Source organism: Apodemus sylvaticus, chromosome 20 (assembly GCF_947179515.1).
Source record: "Apodemus sylvaticus chromosome 20, mApoSyl1.1, whole genome shotgun sequence".
NCBI classification, from domain to species: domain Eukaryota; kingdom Metazoa; phylum Chordata; class Mammalia; order Rodentia; family Muridae; genus Apodemus; species Apodemus sylvaticus.
In genome coordinates, this window is record NC_067491.1 from 47457738 (window position 1) to 47479993 (window position 22256).

Consider the following 22256-nt stretch of genomic DNA (forward strand, 5'->3'; position numbering starts at 1 on the left):
TTAACCTCTTGGTGTTGGCCAGACAGAAAGCCCCATGTGAATGCTTCTAGACTTTACACAGAACTTTGTAAAAAAAAAAAATTGGCATATGAATTCTTGCTTGGAAGTCAGGGCCATTCAGCCGGTTTAAGTGCTGATTTAAAAAAAATTTTTTTTTTTTGAAATTTCTTGGTCTTTCCCTGGGAACTTTGGAGCCATTTTCACAAAGAGAAGAATATTTGCTAGCATGCTTAGACTGTTAGGGAATGGGAGTGGGTGTTCTGAAGTGAGGAGAGGGCACCAGAGACTGATGACTAAGAAAGAGTCGGGGCACGGTGATATGGCTTAGAGGGTCAAGGAAATTACTTCTAAGTCGAATGACTTGAGTTTGACCCTCAGGAGTGTCATGGTAGAAGGAGAGAACCAGCTGTATGAAGTTGTTCTCCACCCCCACAAACACTCCATGGCATATGCCCTCCTCCAGAAAAAACAGACATGATTTTTAAATGTTTTAAAGGAAGGGGAAGAGGAAACAGAAGCCTGGGGCAGTTATGGACAGTAATCCTAATCTCTGACAGGTTGGTGGAGGGAACATTGAGTGGATGCCTGGGGCCTATCTATGAAGTCAAGATTTCGATATGGACCACGTGTCTCAAGTTGCAACACCATTCTATGGGAAACTACAGAGATCCACAGACAGGAGGGATCTATAGATTGCACATTAGCTGAGAATTGGTTGAAGTCCCTTGTTCCCTAAAAGAAATTATGAAAACAAGGACCAATTTCCTTCTGCCCATCCAAAAACATTCCCTTTATTTCCCAGAAGACAAAGGAATCTTGAGATTTTTGTGGATGACAAGTGATGTTTACAAAGGAATTTACATCCACCCTACTGGGTCAAACAGAGCTACATAAACACATGCATCCTAGACATGCGTGTACACATGTGTTCCTTTGAACACACACACTCTTTCTCTTCTCACAAGACTGTTTGCTGTAGTGAATTACAGATTCCAAAGTCCCAGCAAGGGTAGTTAGACTTAAAACCAGCCGCAAGTGCATATATTATTCTCACTTATTTTTAAAATCTCCTGACCAACGCTTTCTGAAACTATAAATATAATGGTTAATAGAGATGGGAAGAGTTCTTGTGACTCATCCAGTAGGCTCCAGCATTGTTTCTGAGTGCCTGGTGTGCTGAGAATTTTCTTAGAGGTGCTGTGTATCAGGCATGGATTCGCAGATCTGTTCTGTCCTACCTCACACCCATTCCCCAGTCTCTGCTATATCTAGTTCTGTCTTCTGGAGTGTAAACATAAGTTGACATTTCTAAATTATACATCTTGGTTGCCAGATGAGATCCAGTGGTGTTGAGAAACCTTGTTAGAGATGGGTTCCCAAGTATGTGGGCTTCAGGAAAGAATTCTGATTCCAATCAGGCCCCTGGGAGAGAAGCTGACTTCATTGTTGCATGTTTGGTGGCTCCTGAAGAATCTTCTTTAACTAGTGTCAGATGGCCTTTTCTTGCTTGGGTTAAAGGAACCAATAACTGGCCTTTCAGTCCCGAGGTAATATTTACAGTACAGTCTACAGTGGACATTCTAAAACTCATACAAAGGGATTGTGTGTGAGTAAAACCTGTTAATCTTCCCATTGATTTGAAGAGCTCTCAAATTAATTTCAGGCTGTCAACTTCATTCTGTCTGAAGAGTCAACTTTGGATTATCTATTACATAGTTCAGAAAAGGTGAATTCTCTTCTACCCAGGAAATAAACAGACTGGCTTGCTCTCTTCCGCCTCAAGGACTGTTATGGACTTGAACATTGGCTGGCTGTGTTAACTTAGCCTTGTTTCCTTTCCACTGTTGCCTGGAGGCAGGTGGTCAGGAGATGCTAACAGAAGAGGAGTTACTCTTTGGGAGATTTTCTTTGTTTCTTTTACTGCCCTTTCCATCTTAACAGTGCACATTCAAAGCTGTATGAGGTTGGCTTGTTTTAAAGAGACAGTTGAAAGATCAAATGCCAATGAAAAGCACTAGATCAGCTACCCTAGGAACCAAAGTGTCGGGGAAGGTCTGTGAGCTCAGAAATATCCCATGTTTCTATTTATTTTGACAGTTTTACTTGAAACTAGCAAGATCTAGAATTCAGGCTACAATTAAAATTCCCCCAGGCACCATAGAATGAAAACTACTTATTATATTTGATTTTAACTGGTTGAGAAGAAAATGGTGGTTTTCTGAAAAGTTCATTGAATGACCTGTTTTGTGTCAACTTGACACAAACTGGAGTTATCACAGAGATAGGAGCCTCAGTTGAGGAAATGCCTCCATGAGATCTAGCTGTAAGGCATTCTCTCAATTAGTGATCAAGGGGGCAGGGGGCAGCCCATTGTGGGTGGTGCCATTCTTAGGCTGGTGGTTCTAGGTTCTATAAGAAAGCAAGCTGAGTAAGGCAGGGGAAGCAAGCTAAAAAGCAGCATCCTCCATGGCCTCTGTATCAGCTCCTGCCTCCAGGTTCCTGCTCTGTGTGAGTTCCTGTTCTGACTTCCTTTGGTGATGAAGAGAAATGTGGAAGTGTAATCTGAAAAAGCACATCCCTCCCCAACTTGCTTCTTGGTCATGGTGTTTTTGTGTGCAGGAATACAAACCCTGACTAAGACAAATTAGTACCAGTGTAGTGAGGTATTCCTGTGACAACCTGCCCATGTTTTGGGGAGGATTGTGGGAGGACTTTGGAAATTTGGGCTAGAAGATCCATTGGGATGTTAAAGAGCTCTGTAGGATGTTCTGTAGGAGCTTGGAAGATAATGTTGAGAACCGTGCAAATGATGAAGACCTGGCTTGTGAAATTTCAGAGAGAAGATTAAAGATTTTTATCAAGGTTGTTTCTATTTTGATTGTAAAGATTCTGTGGTTTTGGTTACCTGGGACTGAAGAATCAGCTGTGATTAACAGGATACCAGAACTATTAAAGTGAAACCTTTGCATTACTGATACTGGTTAGTTGGAGCTAAGAAATTAGCAGTGATTAAGAAGAGACCAGCATTACTAAGGTGAAATCTTCTGGGAAGTGTTTCCTGAGAGCACAGAGAAGCTGTGTTCCAGAGGAAGCCACGGTTGTACCTCTTGTTGGCAGCCAGACTTAGTAATATATAAGTCACCCATGTGGTACTGGTTTTGAAACATGAAGGGGCAGCTGATGTTTGACATTGTGAGAGAGCAGGAGAGGCCATTGGTGAAGGTGCAGCCTCAGTGGCAGTTGAAGGCCCAGGGCTGAAAGGGTCATGCAGAGAAATTGAGGCTCATCACCATGAAAAGAGCCTATGAGAGGCTATTTGTGAAAGTGCTGTCCAGTTACAGCAGAAGACAGCAGTGTTTTGGAGATGCCAGTGTCATGAGACGACCACCAAGAACAGCAGCAGCAGTGGAGTACAGGCAGCTGGAGCCTAGAAGACAAGGTGTGTGCTACAAAGAGCAGAGCTGGAGAAGTGACCCAAGCCCTTGGAGGAGGCAGAAGATGGTGAGTGGATCCCAGACATTGGATGGTTAGAGTTTAATTTTGCTTTTGATTGTGACTGTGCCTTGATATTTTTCCCTTTTGAAGTAAGAAAGTATTTTAATGGAGCCCAGAGTTAAGAAACTTTGAGTTGTAAAAAGATTTTGAATTTTAAAAGATATTGGATATTTTAAAAGGATGTAAATTTTAATATGTAAAGACTGTGGGACTTTTAGATCTTGGGGATGAATAAGAAAGTAAAGGTTGAGGCTTAATAGTGATATGTTTGTGTGTCAAGTTGACAAGGGGTCAGTTGTACTGACTGGTTTTGTATGTCAATTTGACACAGGCTAGAGTTATCACAGAGATAGGAGCCTTGGTTGAGGAAATGCCTCCATGAGACCTAGCTGTAAGGCATTTTCTGAATTAGTGATCAAGGGGGGAGGACCAGCCCATTGTGGGTGGTGCCATGCCTGGGATGGTGCTCCTGAGTTTTATAAGAAAGCAAGCTGAGCAAGGCAGGGGAAGCAAGCCAGTAAGCAGCATCCTCCATGCTCCAGTAAGGAGCCTCTGCATCAGCTCCTGTCTCCAGGTTCCTGCACTGTGTGAGTTCCTGTTCTGACCTCCTTTGGTGATGAATAGCAATGTGGAAGTGTAAGCTGAATAAAACCTTTCTTCCCCAACTTGCTTCTTGGTCCTAATGTTTTGTGCAGGAATAGAAACTCTGACAAAGACTGACCTTAAAACAAATATAGACAGTTCTTCATGGGGAAGAGCCAGAGTAACGATTTTAATTGGGGTTAGTCACAGAATCAGGTATTCTACAGATTGGGAAGAATCTTAGACCACTAAGCTCTCTTCTGTCATATGAAGGAGACTATGTATATTGCTGGAACTGTTGTCAAATGTTGGCTTGACATTATTGGCAATATGAGACACTTCTACTTCAGGAGACTTTTCTGTTGCTCCAATTTCCAGAATTATGTCAATACTATTTAGCAGTTCAATAGTGCTTATATTATGTGTTAGTATTATTTTGAGTAAGCCATAATATATGCATGTACAATAAACATACACACACATATATGTGCAAATACAGATGTCTAAATATACTTTTGATATGTCCTTACAACAGTATGAGATAGATTCCGTTGTTGGCATGTTTGAGAGATGAAGGAACTAAGATGTAGGTGATCTAGAGAGTCTGCCCATGAGTGTACAGCTAGTCAAATAGCTCTGACTTGCTTCAAGGCAGACTGACAAGAGTTCTGTCTTCTCGATGATACTATCCGCTCCCGATGTGTAAGCTTCCTGTCCCAATTAGACATTTATAGCCATAGGTTCTCAATGATTTTTGTATCAAAATCATGAGTCCTTACACATTTTAATCAGTTTTAAACAAGATTATCAATTCTTGTGGGGATTATAAAGAAGAATCTATACACTCTTTTGACTTCAAGAAAACACTGACCAGATAAGTCACATTCACTGAGAAGTATTTAGCTAACCAAAATCTATTACATTGAGTCTTGGAGCAACTTCAATTTTGAGCTAAATTTCAATTCTGTGAGGTCAGCCAAGCTCCTTTGCCTTTTCTGATTTATTTTGTGACTTCCTCATTATCCTAGGTAAGAAAACATGCTTCATGAAAGAACAATGCGATGGTCATGTTTTCACGATCCATATTACATGGCAATGACATGTAGGCATTCCAAGGATTTAAAATTTGCTTTACAATGGTTAAAACCTACTTCATAAAGAAATGGATTTCAACACACAGTCTAGGGCTATGAGAACTTATTTTAACTAGGAAGTCCTGTCACTTTAAGTTTTCTTTGAATGAGTTTTATAATGAAATACAGCCACCCAATTCTTTCCATAGGACATAGATTCTGAATTGTTTTGTTGAACTGTGGTTGCTCTCAGAGCCGTCTTAGTCTGAAGGCTCAGGCTACAATGACGTTAGTGACAGTTTTTGTCTGAGTCTGGCCCTAAAGTGTGCCAACTTAATAGAACACAGCTTCTCCCGATAATGTAGGAATACTTTTTGCAATGATAACAGAAGTAGACTCGATTTCATTGGGGCGTTTGACACAGACTTGTAATTGAATCTTCAATCCTATCTTGAGCTCTGAACACCTTTGCAAAATTGAGGCCATTCAAGATTTTCAGTCAGCCATGGAGAAAATATGATCTTGATCCAGAAAAACAAAATATCAGGCACAGGAAGGACTAGGCAGAAAAGATGCTTCTTTACACCAGGTCTTCTTGGAAGTAGATAATACAGATGAAATGTCTTACTTATGGCTTTCAGTTATGCTATCACCCCAAAGGGTCACCGTTAGCATACAGTGTTCTTCTGTCTTCTATACTCTCCTGCTGTGGGAATTCAAATTTAGATAATCTTGAGGTTTTACTTTATGCTCCATGCTAATCTTGCTTTAGTGATTGCAAAGGTCACTGGGACCCACCTTCTTCTGTGAGTTGTCACTTTCTCCAGAAAATTCAGCACTCTTGATAGCACTTGCAAGCTTTCTTCTGGCAAATATTAAATCGGGCAGGAGACCACCCATGACCAATTCTGTGCCCCTTTTCTCTTTTGTTACTTGGTTCACTTGATAGTTGTCATTTGGTGCCCAGAAGAAGCTTAGAAACCAAGTAGAGATCTCACCTACACCCAGATGTCAGTACCCTAGTCTTTAAAACAAAGAGGCAGAATCAAACGGTTTCAAAGGCCTTTACCATCACTAACAGCATGATCCTAAGGGTTTTCTTATGAAGAATCTCATGGGATTTGAGTGTGTGTGTGTGTGTGTGTGTGTGTGTGTGTGAGAGAGAGAGAGAGAGAGAGAGAGAGAGAGAGAGAGAGAGAGAAGACGGGGGAGGGGGGAGAACTAAATGACATAGTTTGATATCAGATACTTTCACTATGGGTTAACTGCTACCCTCTACCCCAAAATTCATGTTTAAGGTTCCAATTCCTAATACTTCAAAAATAGAGCACACTTAGATACAGAGTCTGTATTAAGGTCATCAAATTAAGATGAGTCTATTAGCCGGGCGGTGGTGGCGCACTCCTGAAATCCCAGCACTCTGGGAGGCAGAGGCAGGCAAATTTCTGAGTTCGAGGCCAGCCTGGTCTACAGAGTGAGTTCCAGGACAGCCAGGGCTATACAGAGAAACCCTGTCTCCAAAAACCCAAATCCAAAAAAACCAAAAAAAAAAAAAAAAAAGATGACGCCATTAGGGTGAACCCCAATCCTGTCTCACTGCTATCCTTCGGAAAACACAGTATTTAGACGCTGAGGTATCTCCAGAGGAAAGATTGTATGAATGCAGGCGGGAGGCCTCCAAGGGACTGATACCTCAAGTGAGGACTTCTACTCTCTAGAACTATGAGGGGAAAACTGTGTCTGTGGATTAAGTCATTTAGTCTCTGGCGCTTCATTATGGCAGCCATGGTGAACTAATATGTCTTTGTGTCTGATACCACAGTACAAAATAAAAGTTCACTGATCTTTTTAAAAGTTACCTCACAGGCCTTTTTGTAAATACCCAATGTTCTTTGGCCTATACCCTGGACTTGACCAAGAAGCAGAACCATCAGTGAAATTCAGGACAGAAATCTGGGAACTTCAATGACACAATACAGCATTGCTGAGAATTTACAGTTAATGTTTAACTCTGAACATATATTGACACGGGCAATTCTTCTATAACAGATTTGTATAAAATTTGGAATGCAGGCTGAAGATGTGATCTTTGGTGTGCATAGTGTTTTTTTTTTTTTTTTACCCTGATTTATATTTTTAAGAAGGGAAGGGCGTGTCTTGGTGGCATGTTTTTAATCATTATTGTGCTATCCTTGTCACTTGGCACTTTCTGAGGTGTTACACTTCCCTGTGCCATGCTTCCCATGTTGTAAGTGCCATATCCTGGAGGAGGGCCTTCTTACTTCCGTCACAGACATTATCTCGCTTAGTGAGGACTGCCTTGCTCCATGTCCCTGTGGCTTTTCCGGGTTGCCGTCTGCTCCTCCTTCATCCCTGTCCTGCACGTCCGTCTTCACCTGCTTGCTTACAGTCCCTAGCTCAGTCTCCTTTCTCTGGGACCTCAGATTTTCTGAGTTGCCTCCGTTCGTTCCCTCTTTCTGTTCCCCTCCTGGTTGTGTCTTTGGCTCACCTTTCTTTCTCCTTTGCAGCTTCCTTTTCTTGTTTGTCGATAGGGGCTGGGACTGCAAACATCACAAAAATAATTGCATTGAGAACGAGTGGCTCCTGTGCTGGAGACGGTCTTTGAATCTTCCCAGAATGCCTGGGATCCATAGGAAACAGGAGCCAGCTTAACTGCTGAAGAGGGGTCTACACCTCAGGCACCAGACAGACCCGACATGCCAGAGCTCTGAGCTTTCTCTCTCACACCCACTTCCTCTTCAGTTAGAAGGAACACTCCTTTCCTTTTAATTTGAACACTGGCATCCTCTCTGACTCTTATGCCCACTGTGTTCTGTCTATACATCAAGTCTTAAACAGTCTCCTCAAATCCCTTCAGAAGACTCACTGTGGTGATGTCTCTAAGACCCCATGGTCCATTTCAGCCTCGGCTTTGGCTTAGGATCAGGAAGCAGTAAAGGCGTCAGTGTGAATGTTCGAGTCTCTTATCTTGTGCTTCCTGCACAGTGTTCGTTTTGTTTCAGTCATAGAATCTATGTGCTCACTTTTTAAAACAATGCCTCAAAATACCTAAGAGAGGCCTTTTACTTCTTTAGCTTTCTTCTTTTCTCTTTTCTATTTTATGTTCTCTTTATTTCTATATAAGGACTATGATTCTACTTAGACTAATATATTTGTTCATTCATTCATTTATTCATTTTATAAGTGTATCAAGTGGACAACATGTGTCAGATGTTTTATCAGTTTCTTATGGCACAGACGGTCTTCCTGAGGTTGCTTTATAATAAATGCTTAGACAAAGAATGCCTCGTGTTTTGATCATTGGAAACATCTAAATATCCCTTACAGTTAAACTGAGTATGTCTGCTTTCAGTGTATTTCTCTTTAATTTATAATTGCTGCTGAGGATTTCAAATAGGTCCCAGGAAGGAGTCTGTGTTGGGACCATTGTAGAAGTCCAGGACTTGCTACTTTTGTTATTAGATACAATTTTGACAAATGTTAATCCTGGTCTAACGGTTACTTGGTGCAGGCATTCCACTTGTACACTGTCTACATCTTAGAGTATATCAACTTACCAAATTCTGGCCACCTGTACCAGGGCATTCTGTCATTATCACAATGTTATTGATAGCTAAGACTTGGTATTCTACTTGGCCAGTTGGCCTCATTGGGCAACTTGAGTGTTCACAGGTTTAGTCCTGGCTTTCCACCACCTTCCAAGTGTCAGATTATACAGGGCAGTGGGAAAGATAATTCAGAGTAGAGAGTGACTGGAAGAGTGGACCCATAAACCATCCTACTGGTAGGATTGGAACTTTTTGACCTGTCACCCAGGAGACATAGAATTTTCATTTGCCCCCCCCCCCTTTATCCGTGTACCACATGTAACAGATCGCTTAAGAATGACTGCATTTCACCCACATGAGCGTACCTTCTGGGTCTTGGGCATGTCAGTGTGGCGCTGGGCACGGATAGAGCGGGCTGATTTTGTAGGCTTCAGCGGGGCACAGTACATCTCCAGCCTCCTCAGATCACAGCTCCGGAAGCAACACTCATCCACAATGCCTGTCTGAGGTGCCCTCCGAATGCTGGAGCCGTAGCCTGTGGGCTTGTCTGCACAAAGGAGAATGGGCTGGTGTTAGAACTACCTATGCTCACGACTTCCATCTGGCCCCTGGTGCCCTTTGTCTCCCCACATCGAGTCTACATACTTCCCCCATATTCCACCCTTTTCTTGAAGTGTCTCCAATATGCCTGACCCCATACATTCTTCTAGATTCCTCTATGTTCCCTGGAGTTCTAGCGTACTCATGAGTAAGACTTCATTTGCCGTGCAGTTTATTTGTATTAAAGTCTTCCCATGTTTTCAACCTGTATTCCAGGATCCTGTCTATGTCCAGCCCTATCACCTTATTTTTATTGGCTTAGTTGAGAGGCTTTTAACAACAATATCAACCAACCAGTCCCCTCACCCCAGAGATCCTAGGGACTAAGCCCTCAACCAAGGGGTACACATGGCTCCAGATGCATATGTAGCAGAGGATTGCCTTGTCAAGCATCAATGGGAGGAGAGGTCCTTGGTCCTATGAAGGCTCGATAGATGCCCCAGTGTAGGGGAATCGAGGGTGATGAGGTGGGAGGAGGGTGGGTGGAGGAATGCCCTCATAGAAGTAGGGGGAGGGAGGATGGGATAGGGGCTCTCTGGGAGGGGAGAACCGGGAAAGGGGATAACATTTGAAATGTAAATAAAGAATATATCCAATATAAAAAATAGTAAATAATTTAAGAAAAATAATAAAAAAGAGTTCTAGTTAAAGCAAAATTACAGATCAAGTTTCATGTTGTAAACATATTGTTTTATGTTAAATTGACAAGGTAATTGTAATATTGGGAGGGTAAAGTGTGATACATACTGTTTAATAATCAACTGAAGGTATTTAGGCTGTTCATTTCAAACATTTGGGTAGGAATCCTCCTCGATGCATAGTGCTCAAGCACTTTATTAGATGTCTACAGTTTTATACCTAGGGCAGCTCAGATGTCCTTTTATCATCTATTTCTCTTGTAAATTAAATTGCATATAAGCAGAGTTTGAAGTCAAAGCATATATTTTTCTTTTATTGATGGGAAAACTGAGACTCAGAGTTTGATGCAATCGGTAGAGTCAGATTCAAACTCTGATCTACGTGCTGTTAAGCCCAAGAACCTCATGGAGCTCAGAAAACACTGGTGAATAACCCCAGAAAAGCAGTGTGCCCTTTGTAGGTCTCAATCTAATTGTGTGATAGACAATGACATATTTCTTGTCAGAATTGAGGATAAGATGAAATGATTAAATAAAGTAATATATAAAGTATTAAATAAAGTAATATATAACACTTGCTAGAGAAGAGATCTTAATTACATGTTAGTTTGCTTCTCCTGAGGATCTTTTCCAAGGTCTTAAATGGCCTATTTAGAAAACCCATTGTTGCTATTTACCATATGCAGAAGCCTGGAAACTCAGGACTGATTATAATACTAGTGGCAAAGGGGCTTGCCCAGTTGCCCCAGAAAGCCTGGAGCAACCATTTCTGTTTCCTACAGACGAAACTATTGGACTGAGACAGGCAGAGCTAAATGGCACTGAAACCACGAATATCACGACTACTTTGATATTTGCACATCAATTAGACATCTTTATTGGCCAAGTAGGTATTGAGTTGATTTGATCTTGGTTTTGACTACACCTTTACTGACTCTGATGCAGTACTGTATGGGCACCATTTGATTTGATTCACACAAAATGTGAAGCTGTGTTGTTTTAGATAGGAGCACAAAATTTTGGCCTGTTCTCAATGAATGAGAGAGAGAGAGAGAGTCATACACCACAAGAATTCAATTAACAACCCAGTATGTGCTTAGTCTTAATTTTCAACCCAAGAAGGCACTAAATGAAGACTTATCATCACATAGGTAATGACGCAATAGTTAAGAATGGGTGTTTGAAAATCAATGTCTTCATCTGTATTTTAGCTTCATTACTGGGGAGATCAGGACCATGGCAATGGTCTGCATTCACACTAGCTTGGCTGCCTCCCTGCTGGAGACGCCAACTGTTCATGGCGTCTTCTAAGAACCCAAATGTTTTCCTGATGCTTGGCACAGGTACCTTGTTGCTGCTTCCTCACACAAGGAAGGTTTATTCTCAGGGCAGCTGGAGGTAGTAACTTACTGAGGGCTCATTTGTGGTCTCTCCAGGAAGGATCCTCTCTCTCTCTCTCTCTCTCTCTCTCTCTCTCTCTCTCTCTCTCTCTCTCTCTCAGCCCACCCTGTGGGCTCCTCTCGGTTGTAGGCTCTGGGAGGGACCAGGCAGTTGGTCCCAATGGAGTCTCAGCAACACTTTTACTGGCCATTGGAGGAAAAGACTAACAAAGAATTGGACTCAGGGCTTTTGTTTGCCAGCCAGGCTCTGGCAAGTTCAAACTGGCTGGTCCCCTGGGCAATGTAAACAATGTTTTTTGTTTTCCTGACTTTTTTTCTTTAATAATCTTTTCCTGGGACTATAAATTAGAGAAAAGACACAGCGGATGCTCATGGCTCTTGTAATCCTCGAAGGACTTGTGCATAGTTTTCTAACTGGCTAATCAGTTAAGGCTAGAGGATGCATCTGGGCTCTCTTTGCAGATAGGAGCAAAGGAGAGAAGAGTTTTCTCTCTTTTGCTGTACCTATCACAACGGTAACCCCCATGCAATGACCGTCCTTTGTTTGTAGTGCATATTTCTTAAAGGGCCTGATTTCTTAAGAAACTGATTTCTTAATCCATCAGTTGTCAATTACGGAATAGTTATTTGATGTTTGGGATTAGGGTTGTAGGAGTTCTTCCAGAAACTTCCAAACTTGGTCAGTTGAGATATAACTGTTTTCACAGCTCAGGCTTATGGATCTGAAATGGAGAGAGAAGGGCGGGGGGATTTCAGGACCCATTTAGGACTTCCATTTTAAGCACATCTCGGTTAACCTTACTTCTGTGATCTTTGCTTGCTGTAAGAAGACGATACCAGTCATTGTCTCGGCATAACCAAAGACACCTCCATGCATTACATATTCTTCCTGGGGACTCTCAACAGCCATGAGACCATTTCAGAAGATGAAATGGACCGTAACCATCACCACAGCAGAGAACAGCATATGTGTGTGGTGCCTAGTTTGGGGAATCCCTCTGAGGAGTGCAGTCTGGAGCTTTTCTGTGTTTTCCGAGGCACTCACCGATGGGGTTTGAAGCCCAGAGCTTTAGGATTTCTATATAATGTTCGATTAAGAGGCTTGATCTTATCTTACATCTGTTTCTTTTTTTAAAAAAAAATGCTATTGGAGTAGTAATACACACCTGTGGATTTTCCCAGGAATACAACAACCAGTTTTATTCCTGCTAGCTACCATGATTCACAAGGGATATTTGTCTTTCCCAATTCATAATGACTACAATGGGCTCATTGTACTTTTTCAATATTTATGAATATAGCAAATGTTTACCTATTGCTGCTTAAAGCTCAATCCATCCTTTGAAGTCTCCTACAGGCTTGATTTTAATAGCCACCTCTCAGCAATTGAGGAACCATGGTTATGTGTCAAAGTCTTAGGTTTTTCTTCAACAACCTACTATAAGTCTCTCTCTCTCTTTCTCTCTCTCTCTCAGAACCCTAATAAAAGTATTTACTGCTGTGGTCTAAAATAGGAAGACTAATGCAATACATTTTATCAGCTGGGCAAGCAAGCAAATCTTCTTAGCGCCTTTTTTGATATAAATGAGTATTTTAATCACATCTAAATTACAGAAAATTTTAGTCATTTGATTATTTTTGTAATGATGTGGAACTAGCTGTTTCATCACTGCCTTTAAAAACTCCTGTTACCTATTTTATTCTGATCGGTTCATTCAGAATTATCAGGTAAACAGAAAACAAAATTGTCTTAGCATAAAAGATTTTAGACAATTTGTTACTAAAAAAATAAGTTAAAGAAAATTGACTTTCTTGAAATGCAACAAAGTCTCCATTGCAGAAAGCAGCTAAGTGAAGGCTGAACAAATAAATCCCGGTGAGTGCCCTCAGGAGCTGATTCCTATACTGGAAAGTAGACAGCTTCTGTGGCTTTTGTATACCAGATATTGTATAGAAAATCTTGGCTACATATTCAGCCTTGTTGGGAAACACACTGTCTCCAAGAACTTAGAAGATGGAAATCGATTATCATTCAGTTCTCCAGAATGCTCAAAACCACTTATTGTATTTAGCTAAAGCAACAGTAAAAAACTGAGATAGTAACTTTTACAATGAGTCACAATCTGAGGATCCTCTAACTTTGTCCGTAACTTTGTCCATAAGCTTACCTGTTTGACCGTGTAACATTCCACAGATGTTTAGCTGACACAGACTTAACATTAAAAACTTATAGTAGATGTGTGGCTGGGTCCTCATGTGGATCCCCTAACAATTGGAAGAGGGGCTGTCTCTGGTGCTGTTGCCAGCCTTTGGATCCCTCCCCCTAACTGGACCACCTTGTCTGCTCTCAGTAGGAGAGGATGCACCTAGTTCTGCTGCAACTTGATGTCCCAGTGTGGGCTGGTACCCAAGTGTGGCTTCCCTTTCTCTGAGGAGAAGGGCAGGGGGCAATGGGGGAGAGAGGAAGGACTCATGAAGGTGAGACTTGAGGAGAGGAGGGAGGGAGACCATGACCAGGATGTAAAGTGAATAAAAAAATAAACTAAGAAAAAAAAAGAGAGAAAATTTATAGTAATACATACATTTATTTTGTCAGTAGTTTTGGTTCAGAGGTTGTCTAGAATGTAGACCAAAGGCAGCTTTCCAGACAAGCTGGCCACCACTTAACCTAGATTTTTGAGTCCACTCTGAGTAGACATAATGTTTAATTAAGGGCCAACAGAGAGGACTTCCAATGGTTAAACAGATGGCCTCTATAATAGTAGCACTTCCCTTTAAATAATGCATGGTCAGTAGAGTAATTCAAGAGTCTTCAGGGCAAACTTGCTAGTTACAAGGGTTTTGGGCAGAACTGTGGTATCATCAAAACCACACCAATTAGCTGAGTATCACATTTTGCCATGGATGTAAGCAACTCACTCCCCTCCTCTGAAGAGAAGTGAGCACTTCTGAGATTTAACTGGGGCCATTGTTTCTAGAGCAAAGAGTTGTGGCCATCAATCAGGAGCAAAACTATGTCTACCAACCTACACACATCTGTGTTTCTCATCAGTTTCTGGGAAGGTACTTGAGATAGTGCTTTACTTTGATTCTCTGTGAAATTTCCCCTTCTGATTATTGAGAAAGCTTTTAAAACTGTCATTGGAAGGAGAAAACTATTGATTTGGTGCATCAATATTTAATGACAAATCAAGCATTTTCAATTTAGGAACATACATATATTTGAAAATATAGTTATTACTTTCTGGGTTATAAAGAAAACAACAGTTCTCTAAAAACCAGTATTAATAGGAGGAAGAGGTACCAAAGGAGAGTCTTTCTTTCTTTTTATAAATTAAATTTAGTTTTTTAAATTAAAAACAGGAAGAAGAGGCAAGAAAATTCAAGCTGGCATTTGGGGGTAATTTCTAGAAATTTCTCAGTAATGCGTCTGATGGAAAATATAAATGATATTGTTAGATAATAAACAATCTGGCCTTACGTTTATTAGCTGAAGTTTGATCACAAAACCAAATATCACAGTAAGGATCTATAGGAGTCAGAACCTTTGTTTTCTTATATAAGTTATTTATTTTTTGTTGTTGTTATTGTTGCTGTTGTTGTTGTTATTATTTTTGCCAATCTCTAGATTCACTGACAATACAGAACAACTCTTAAGTTAGCATTGGTCTATGAGAACCTTATCTAACAGAAATTAATTCAGTTGACATCAATTTGCTTTGCATATTAGTAGGAGAGTTTTGAAAATTATATAAGAAGCAATCGTATAGCTGTCCAGTAAAATTTCTTTTGTTGTCCTGTAGACACTATGTATGCTGAACACACAATGTGCCACTGAACTAAGCCCCTAACCCTACATTTTAGCATTTTAATGTCTTTCTTCCTTCACCCACCACTTCCCTCCCTTCTTCCCTCCCTCCCCCTCTCTCTCCCTCTGTTCCTCCTCCCCTCTCCTCCCCATCCCTCCCTCCTTCCCTCTCTTCCTCCTCCCTCCCTTCATCCCTCCCTCCATTTTTTCTTTCCATCCTTCCTCCCGTTGTTTCTTGGACACAGGTTTTGTGACATTGCTCAGGCTAGCCCTAACCTTGAACCTGGGAGCTCCAGCCCCCTGAGTGATGGGACTGTAGGTTTAAGCTGCAACTCCTGGAAACATTTTAATGATCATTTGTATAAATGGAAGTTGCTTCCCAATCTTTCTTACTCTGATAGCTTTATATGGAAACTGGCATATTTCATATTTCCTAATATAAGGAAAACTATGATAAAACATTGTATGGTTGATATTTCCTGAACCCGTAGTACTTACATTTGATGTCTTTGAGAGTCAATATTTTATCTTTTAAAGACTTTATAGAAGTCTTATTTAGTTTAAGTAAATTAATAAGGTATGCATGGCTGTATGCTTAGAAAAAAATGAAAAAAGGGAATTCATTGCTGGACTTATCATTAGCTATTTACAATAACATGGGTTTGTACTTATAGACTCACACGTATTAGAGGATAAAGTGAATCATAACCAATATTAAAGTAGTTCAAATTAGGATTATTTGAAGAAGGTTTAAAACCTTCTTCAATGTTCAATGTTACAAATAACACCTGACTAAGCCTGCTGTAGGTACCTGTGTTCAGTCCTGCCTGTCTGTGGAAGGATCTTTCCAAAGCTTGACCTTTGGCATCTGTAAAAGTGCACACTGAGAAAATGTTCTCTTTTCTGTGAACTATGTGTCAGAAACAGTCCCGACGACCTATCAGACTTAGGTATCGATTTCACTTTTGGCCTATGTTAATTTTTAATTGACAGTTTTTGCTATTCCCACTACTTCTCAGTTGGATGAAGTCATCTTTTCTAGGAATCATGACCCTATAAAACCCACCCCACCCCACCCCACCACTCAGCAGCCCTTTCCCATCTACTAAATCCCTATAATGCCAAAGACCAAAGTCTCCTTGTTACCCAATCATGTCAATGATTATGTATCTCTGGATCTAAAACGAGTGAAATAAAGCATCAGGAGGCTGAACCCCCCCTCTCTCTGGAAGCCCCATCTCAAGGGCAGGTATGGGAAGAATGTTTGGATGGCCTTTGTTTCAAAGGTCAGAGAGTCAAAGTACAATACTTAGGGGCAAGAACAACTGAGATTCAAAGCAGAAACATAAACTGCTTTAAGACTCTTCAGAGAAATGGGCTGACAGAGGGGGAAGCAATGTGATGTATTACTTTAGCCTGATACAATGCCCTGGAGGGAGAGCATCTTGCCAGGGCAGCAGAATTTACTAGTTTGGGGCTTATTCCAAGGCTTGAAGGAGATAGATATAGCCAATAAAATTATACTTTGGCAAGAGAAGTGCTTCCCTGCACAGAACTATTGCCCTAAGGGAACAGTTTGATTTATCAATGTCTAAGGTGAAAGGTAATCAAATACCAAGAGGTCATTTTAATGTTGGAACTATTTCAATGGGGCTCTCCATGTAAATTAGCAACCATTAACTAGTTAGGTGATTTCTTCCATTTGCAACACATGACTAAATCTAAGATCTTCCAGTAATGCCTGCTACGCCGAAGATGGAGGCAGGGGAATGAGTGGTTAAAACTCAGGGTATGGAGTCAGACCATTTAGACTCTGCCTCTTACTCAACTGCATGGCATTGGGATGGGACTAAATCTAAGATTCAGATCTTCCTGAGTAGACTTGCCATACCAAAAATGTCTCCTAGAAGTTCTGAGAGCATTAAGGAACTCTTTGCTTAATGACTGGTATGCAGTGAGCTATATACATATTGACTATCTGTATTATTGGGTCATATTGATTAACAGGGTGATTAGGGCAAGGATTGCCTTCCTCATTCACTGTTTAGAATGCACACCTCCCCAAAGGAGAGTCTATTTGACACAGGTTTTCAAGATAGACAAGACTGTTTGCACTTAGGTAAATAAATAACCATTCCCTTCAGAGGATAGCTAACATTTATGTTGTGCAAGCCACCCTGCCTTGGTTGGATCCTCCAACCAGGTCTAATTACATGATGCCAGATATGCTTAATCTTTGCCTATTGCTGCCTTTGGTTCCTCCCAAACAATCTATGAGTTAAAAAACCATTGCCTTTCCGTATCCAACTTAGGTTAAAACGACTTGCAAGGCATGAGACGGGTGTGGGCTGAACACGGGGTCAGAGAGGTTAGCATCACACTTTCAGACACTATTCTTTCCTTGTGTCTCTCACCTTTCTTTCTGCCCTTAAGTTTGCCTTTCCCCAGTTCGATAGGGAAGGCCATTTGGTGTTATTTTTCCTCACTAACGAATATCAGGCAGGGAAGCTCATGCCATGCTGAGTTCGTGGTAGGTTAGGAATTAGATACTAGTTCTCTCCTTAAATAATCGAAAACTAAGGATTCCTTCTGGCCAGGTCTGCTTTGGGAATGAATAGTCACCAAGCATCCAGGATTGCGAGACTGCTAATCACTACTGCATCTTGGGCTTGGGCCTGGATGAGGTAGAAACTCTAAGCGAAAGAAAGAGAAACAGAGCTGGGGAACCACATTTTTTGAGCTTCAGGGTCCTCTTTCTCCTTTCTCTTGCCCAAACATTGAGACAAAAGTTGTCAGAGAGTCTGGCTCCAATCTGGAGATATAGTAGCCTTGCTATTAGTCTTCTTCAGACACACTGTTATTGTTGGTTTCTCTTAGCTGTGATAGGAGCCTTGTAGTCAAAACACAAGCATTCATGATTAGAAGGCAATACCTCTCTTTCTTGTGCTACAGAGAGATGAATCAGACACAGGGGGGCAGGGAGAGTGTATTAAAACACTCTTTATTTTTAGTTTCACTCCAGAGTCTATCGTCTCTCGCTCTGCACCCCCTTTTATTTTTTGAAACTTGGCACCTGCCCTGGGTTCTCAGGGGTCCTGTTTCCTGTTGATCTCCTCTACTCAGGCTTCTGGGCTTTTTTTGGGGGGGTGTTCTTTTGTTTTTTGTATGGGGCACATCTAGACATTTTCCCAGGGGTGGCTGTGGCAGGTAAAGGGGTGACAGCTGCCAAGGAAGTCTGGAATGTCTGAAGGGAGAGCCTTGAGAGGTGGATGCCCTGAAAGACGGGGCATCCAGACTTGCACCAGAGAGGAACTGTTGGAAGACAGCTTTCGCAGCAGCAGAAACAACTCTTGGCACTATGGCAGAGAAAAAGGCAGCCAGAGTCAACGACAGATTGAAACACACACAGGGAGAGGAAAGGAGGAGGGTGGGCAGGAGGAGACGGTTTGGGTGTTACACATCATAAATAACTTCCTGATGTGTGCTGAGATGCCAGCTGGGTTGTATGTGATAGTTCTTTCATGCTGTTATGTCAACACTGCTGTTCTCTGATTGAAAGGTCCCTGAGAGTGTTTCTGTAGCACCCAGTGCTGCACCATACACAGCCAGGAGAGAGAAAGGTGGTGGTATAGTATATTGAGAGCAAAACTGGATCTCAGCGCTACAGCCTTCTCATGGACTCGCAAGTTAGTTACCCAGACTCTCAGAGTTTCATCTACATAAGCAAATGAAACTTGGGGGGTAGTATCAGGCACCCTCACTGAAGCCTTGACTCTTCACAGTATCAGGAGGACTACACGTCCCAGTTTGTGGCTAAATATTGTTTACATATGGTACACGAATGCTTTCTGGAGTAAGAGGGGTCTGATAAGGGAATCAGAAGTTTCTTCTCTGATTAGTTTTAGATACAAGCATGTTTCATCAACGTAATTTAAGGGCAGTTAAGACCAGTGTGAGGCTTAGTAGCCAAAAAAAGTGGAAAAAAAATGTCAAATTCTGATGCTCCATTAAGGGACAAGGACAGGAATGTCAGTGAGGACTTCAGAGGCGACTAGAAGTAAGGGTTCAAGTGTAAATTACAAGAATAAGAACGAACTCACCAGGAAGTCATTTGTTGGAGACAATAGGAAGAAACTAACTACATACTGCTAACCAAGGTGTTAACAGAGAGGAGTATGACTCAATACATTTGGGATTTGCCGACAAGCCTTGGTATAAAGAAGAGTGGTTGTAAAATGTCCCTGGAATTTTTTGAAAGCTATATTTTATTTTATGTGTATGAACTCTTTACCTGGATATATGTATACATACAAACATGCCTAGAGCCCATGGAGGTCAAAATAGAGTGTGGGAGCCCCTGAAACTAGAGTTACAGACCATTGTGAGCCATGATGGGGTGCTGGGGACGGAACCCTGGTCCTCTGCCAGGACATTAAATACTTTTAACTGCTGAACCACCTCTCTAGTACTGTTTAAAAAAAAAAAAAAAAACAAACCTTTGACGGGTCTTTTTCTAGTATTCTATTATTTTACTACTACTCTATTGTTACTATTTAAAAGCCTTCATCTTCAGAAGGTAAAGAGTAGTTCTCTGCGATAGGCAGGAAGGATATTAATATTGTTGAATAGAATGCTTAACTTCCTGATACTCAGTGGGGGTTTAAAACTTTCCAATTTCCATAATGTCTGTCAATGGTATATGGACCTTCTGTGTGATATTTCCTTCCTATGAGGCAGGCACACAGTTTCCTTGGAAAAGACTAGTTACAGTTTATAGTAACTCACCTTAGATAATATAAATGGGCTTCTAGGCAGGCTGCCATGTCCCAGGGGAGACATCAGGTTTTTTCAAGTGCTCCCTTGTTCTCATTTTCTTTCTCCCTTTCCCTTTTTCTCTCTTGTTCTTTTACTCTCTGTGTCTGTAAAACCAACTTTTCCTATGGTTTCTAAAATTTTTAAGTGTATATAAGAAGTTCTTAAGCCTGCCAGAACCTGTTATTTGTCAAAGTACCAAGCAAGCATACAGAGTAAAGCCAGATGGATCATTTATAGTATATAAATATTATAGATATTATACTATAAATACATATTGATAAATAATTATCTTAGGGTATTTTTTTTATAAAAGTAAACTTGTTAGATCATTATTAGTTTTCTCTGCCTTGGTTCTTATCTCTTCTCCCTAGCATTTGACTTTTTAAATATAATCAAGAGACCTTATGTGTTTTCTTCAAATTCTTGCACTTTAGCTTTTGGGAAAAAAAATGTCTTTGGAGAGTCCAACAAAGTCAGAGTCTACTAAAGTGGTTTCTCGGAGAACCTTTGGCAAACTTGGAGCCTGTTAGCTTTGAGCCAATTACACTCCCAACCTAGCCCCACCCAAAGGAGGTGAGCTGTGAATAATCAGAGAGAGAAAGAGAGAGAGAGAGAGAGAGAGAGAGAGAGAGAGAGAGAGAGAGAGAGAGAGAGAGAGAGAGAAAAGAGGAGGAGGCTGACAGATGGAGGGCAAAAGAGTCAAGTAATTGCTTGACTCCAAGTTAGAAGATGTTCTCATCTTTATTTCTTTATTTCTTCTGGGACCAATCTCATGCCTACATTCCAAAACTCATTAAATGCTTTTTAGCAAATATAATTCTCCACCAAAGAAGGGAAAAAAACGACTCTCTTAATTATTTTACTAAATTCAGCATAGAAAAACCACTTTGGGGTTGTGATATTGGATAGAGAAATCACAGTTTTACTTGTATTTTTTTTTTAAATTTTTTTTATTACAAGTCTAAACGCAGAATGGCCCCAGCACTCTGCCCTGGGACTTGGTCTGAAGCAATGGCCTTTTGGCCTTCTGACCATTCACTCACTTCTGCGAATTTCCTTTCTGAGAACCGGAGCCCGTTGCTTCAGAAGTCATTTTCCAGTTCTTCCCAAAACTTATTCACAGTTGCCGACTGAGTTGGCCTCATGGAGAGCAGGCAGTGAGAGACCTAATGTGACACACAGCTGGGAGGAATATTTGATGCAGGGACGCCGTGCCAACACTGCTGTGGTTCCCTGACTGCCTGTCTGCCCGCTTTAGCTCAGATTGAAGTTTAAGGAAATTTCAGGGGTACTAAAGTATAATAAACTCTGTCCCGACTTTAGCAGAAAATGGGGGTCTAATGGTCTCTTCTGATATGTAGTCCTGCAGCAGGTCAGCCTTGACTCCATTTTGTTTTTCAGCCTGCCTTTCAGGACCCCTTTCCTCAGAAGCCAAAAGTTTCTTATTTTGGAAGAAAGGACAGCTTAAAGTGTAGTGACCTGTGATGGATAGGGTCTGTACAGGCTCCGCCATCATAAATACATGTGTTTTCATTTGAGAACTTCATCTATAAATGGGCTAACAAGAAGAAACAACCCTCACAGTCTCCTGGCCATTTCTGTATATTAGAGATAGAAGAGACAAGGGAAGCTTTTGGCTTCAAACAGTAGAAGTTCTCCTAAGAATGGGTAGAGAATGCCTCAGATACTCTGCACTGTGTTGGGTATCTTGATATCACTTGTGATGAACTATCTAACGTAAGGAAGGAAGAGTTTATTTTGACTTATGGTTTCAGTTCATGATTAGCTGGGTGGCTGAGTTGCTCTGGGTATGGGTTTGGGTCAAAAGCATCATGCTAGAAAGACATAATGAAGGAATGTACTTTACCTCATGGAGAGATGGGGAAACAGAGGGAAGGAAAGAGAAAGGGAGAAGGAAGAGGAAGGAGGGGAGGAAATGGAGGGAGAGAGAGCGAGATGAATTGATAAGATGTGCTCTTCAAAAGTATACTCCAATGATCTCCCTCCTCAAGCCATGCCCCACTCCATACTGGTCCATTTAGGTATCATCAGCAGAACCATCCATTCATGAAGCTAATGTCTTTGTTATCTAAGCACCTGTCAATAACACCACAAACTGGAAACCCAGGCCTCAAGGATCTGAAGCTGCTGGGGGCATCACTTCATGTTCAAATCAAACATACCTGGACTGTAAACTTGAGTCACAGAGAAAGAAGATGACTTCGGAAGAAGAGAATGATAGGAAATGGATGGTGTAGGAACAGTTCCATTGACTT

General features: G+C 41.2%; 1 protein-coding gene across 10 annotated transcripts in view; it reads right to left on the reverse strand.

Moving 5' to 3' along the window:
* Positions 1–22256, reverse strand: part of Igf1 (insulin like growth factor 1) — a 74447-nt gene that overhangs the window by 8765 nt on the left and 43426 nt on the right. For 8 of the 10 annotated variants that reach the window (XM_052165029.1, XM_052165032.1, XM_052165034.1 and 5 more), the window contains 2 exons: positions 9085–9266; positions 7660–7711 (listed from right to left, as the gene is read on the reverse strand). In XM_052165029.1, coding sequence (XP_052020989.1) covers positions 7660–7711; positions 9085–9266 — 234 coding nt within the window. The remainder of the gene's footprint in view (positions 1–7659; positions 7712–9084; positions 9267–22256) is intronic. The other 2 variants (XM_052165031.1, XM_052165028.1) reach the window with 1 other exon arrangement.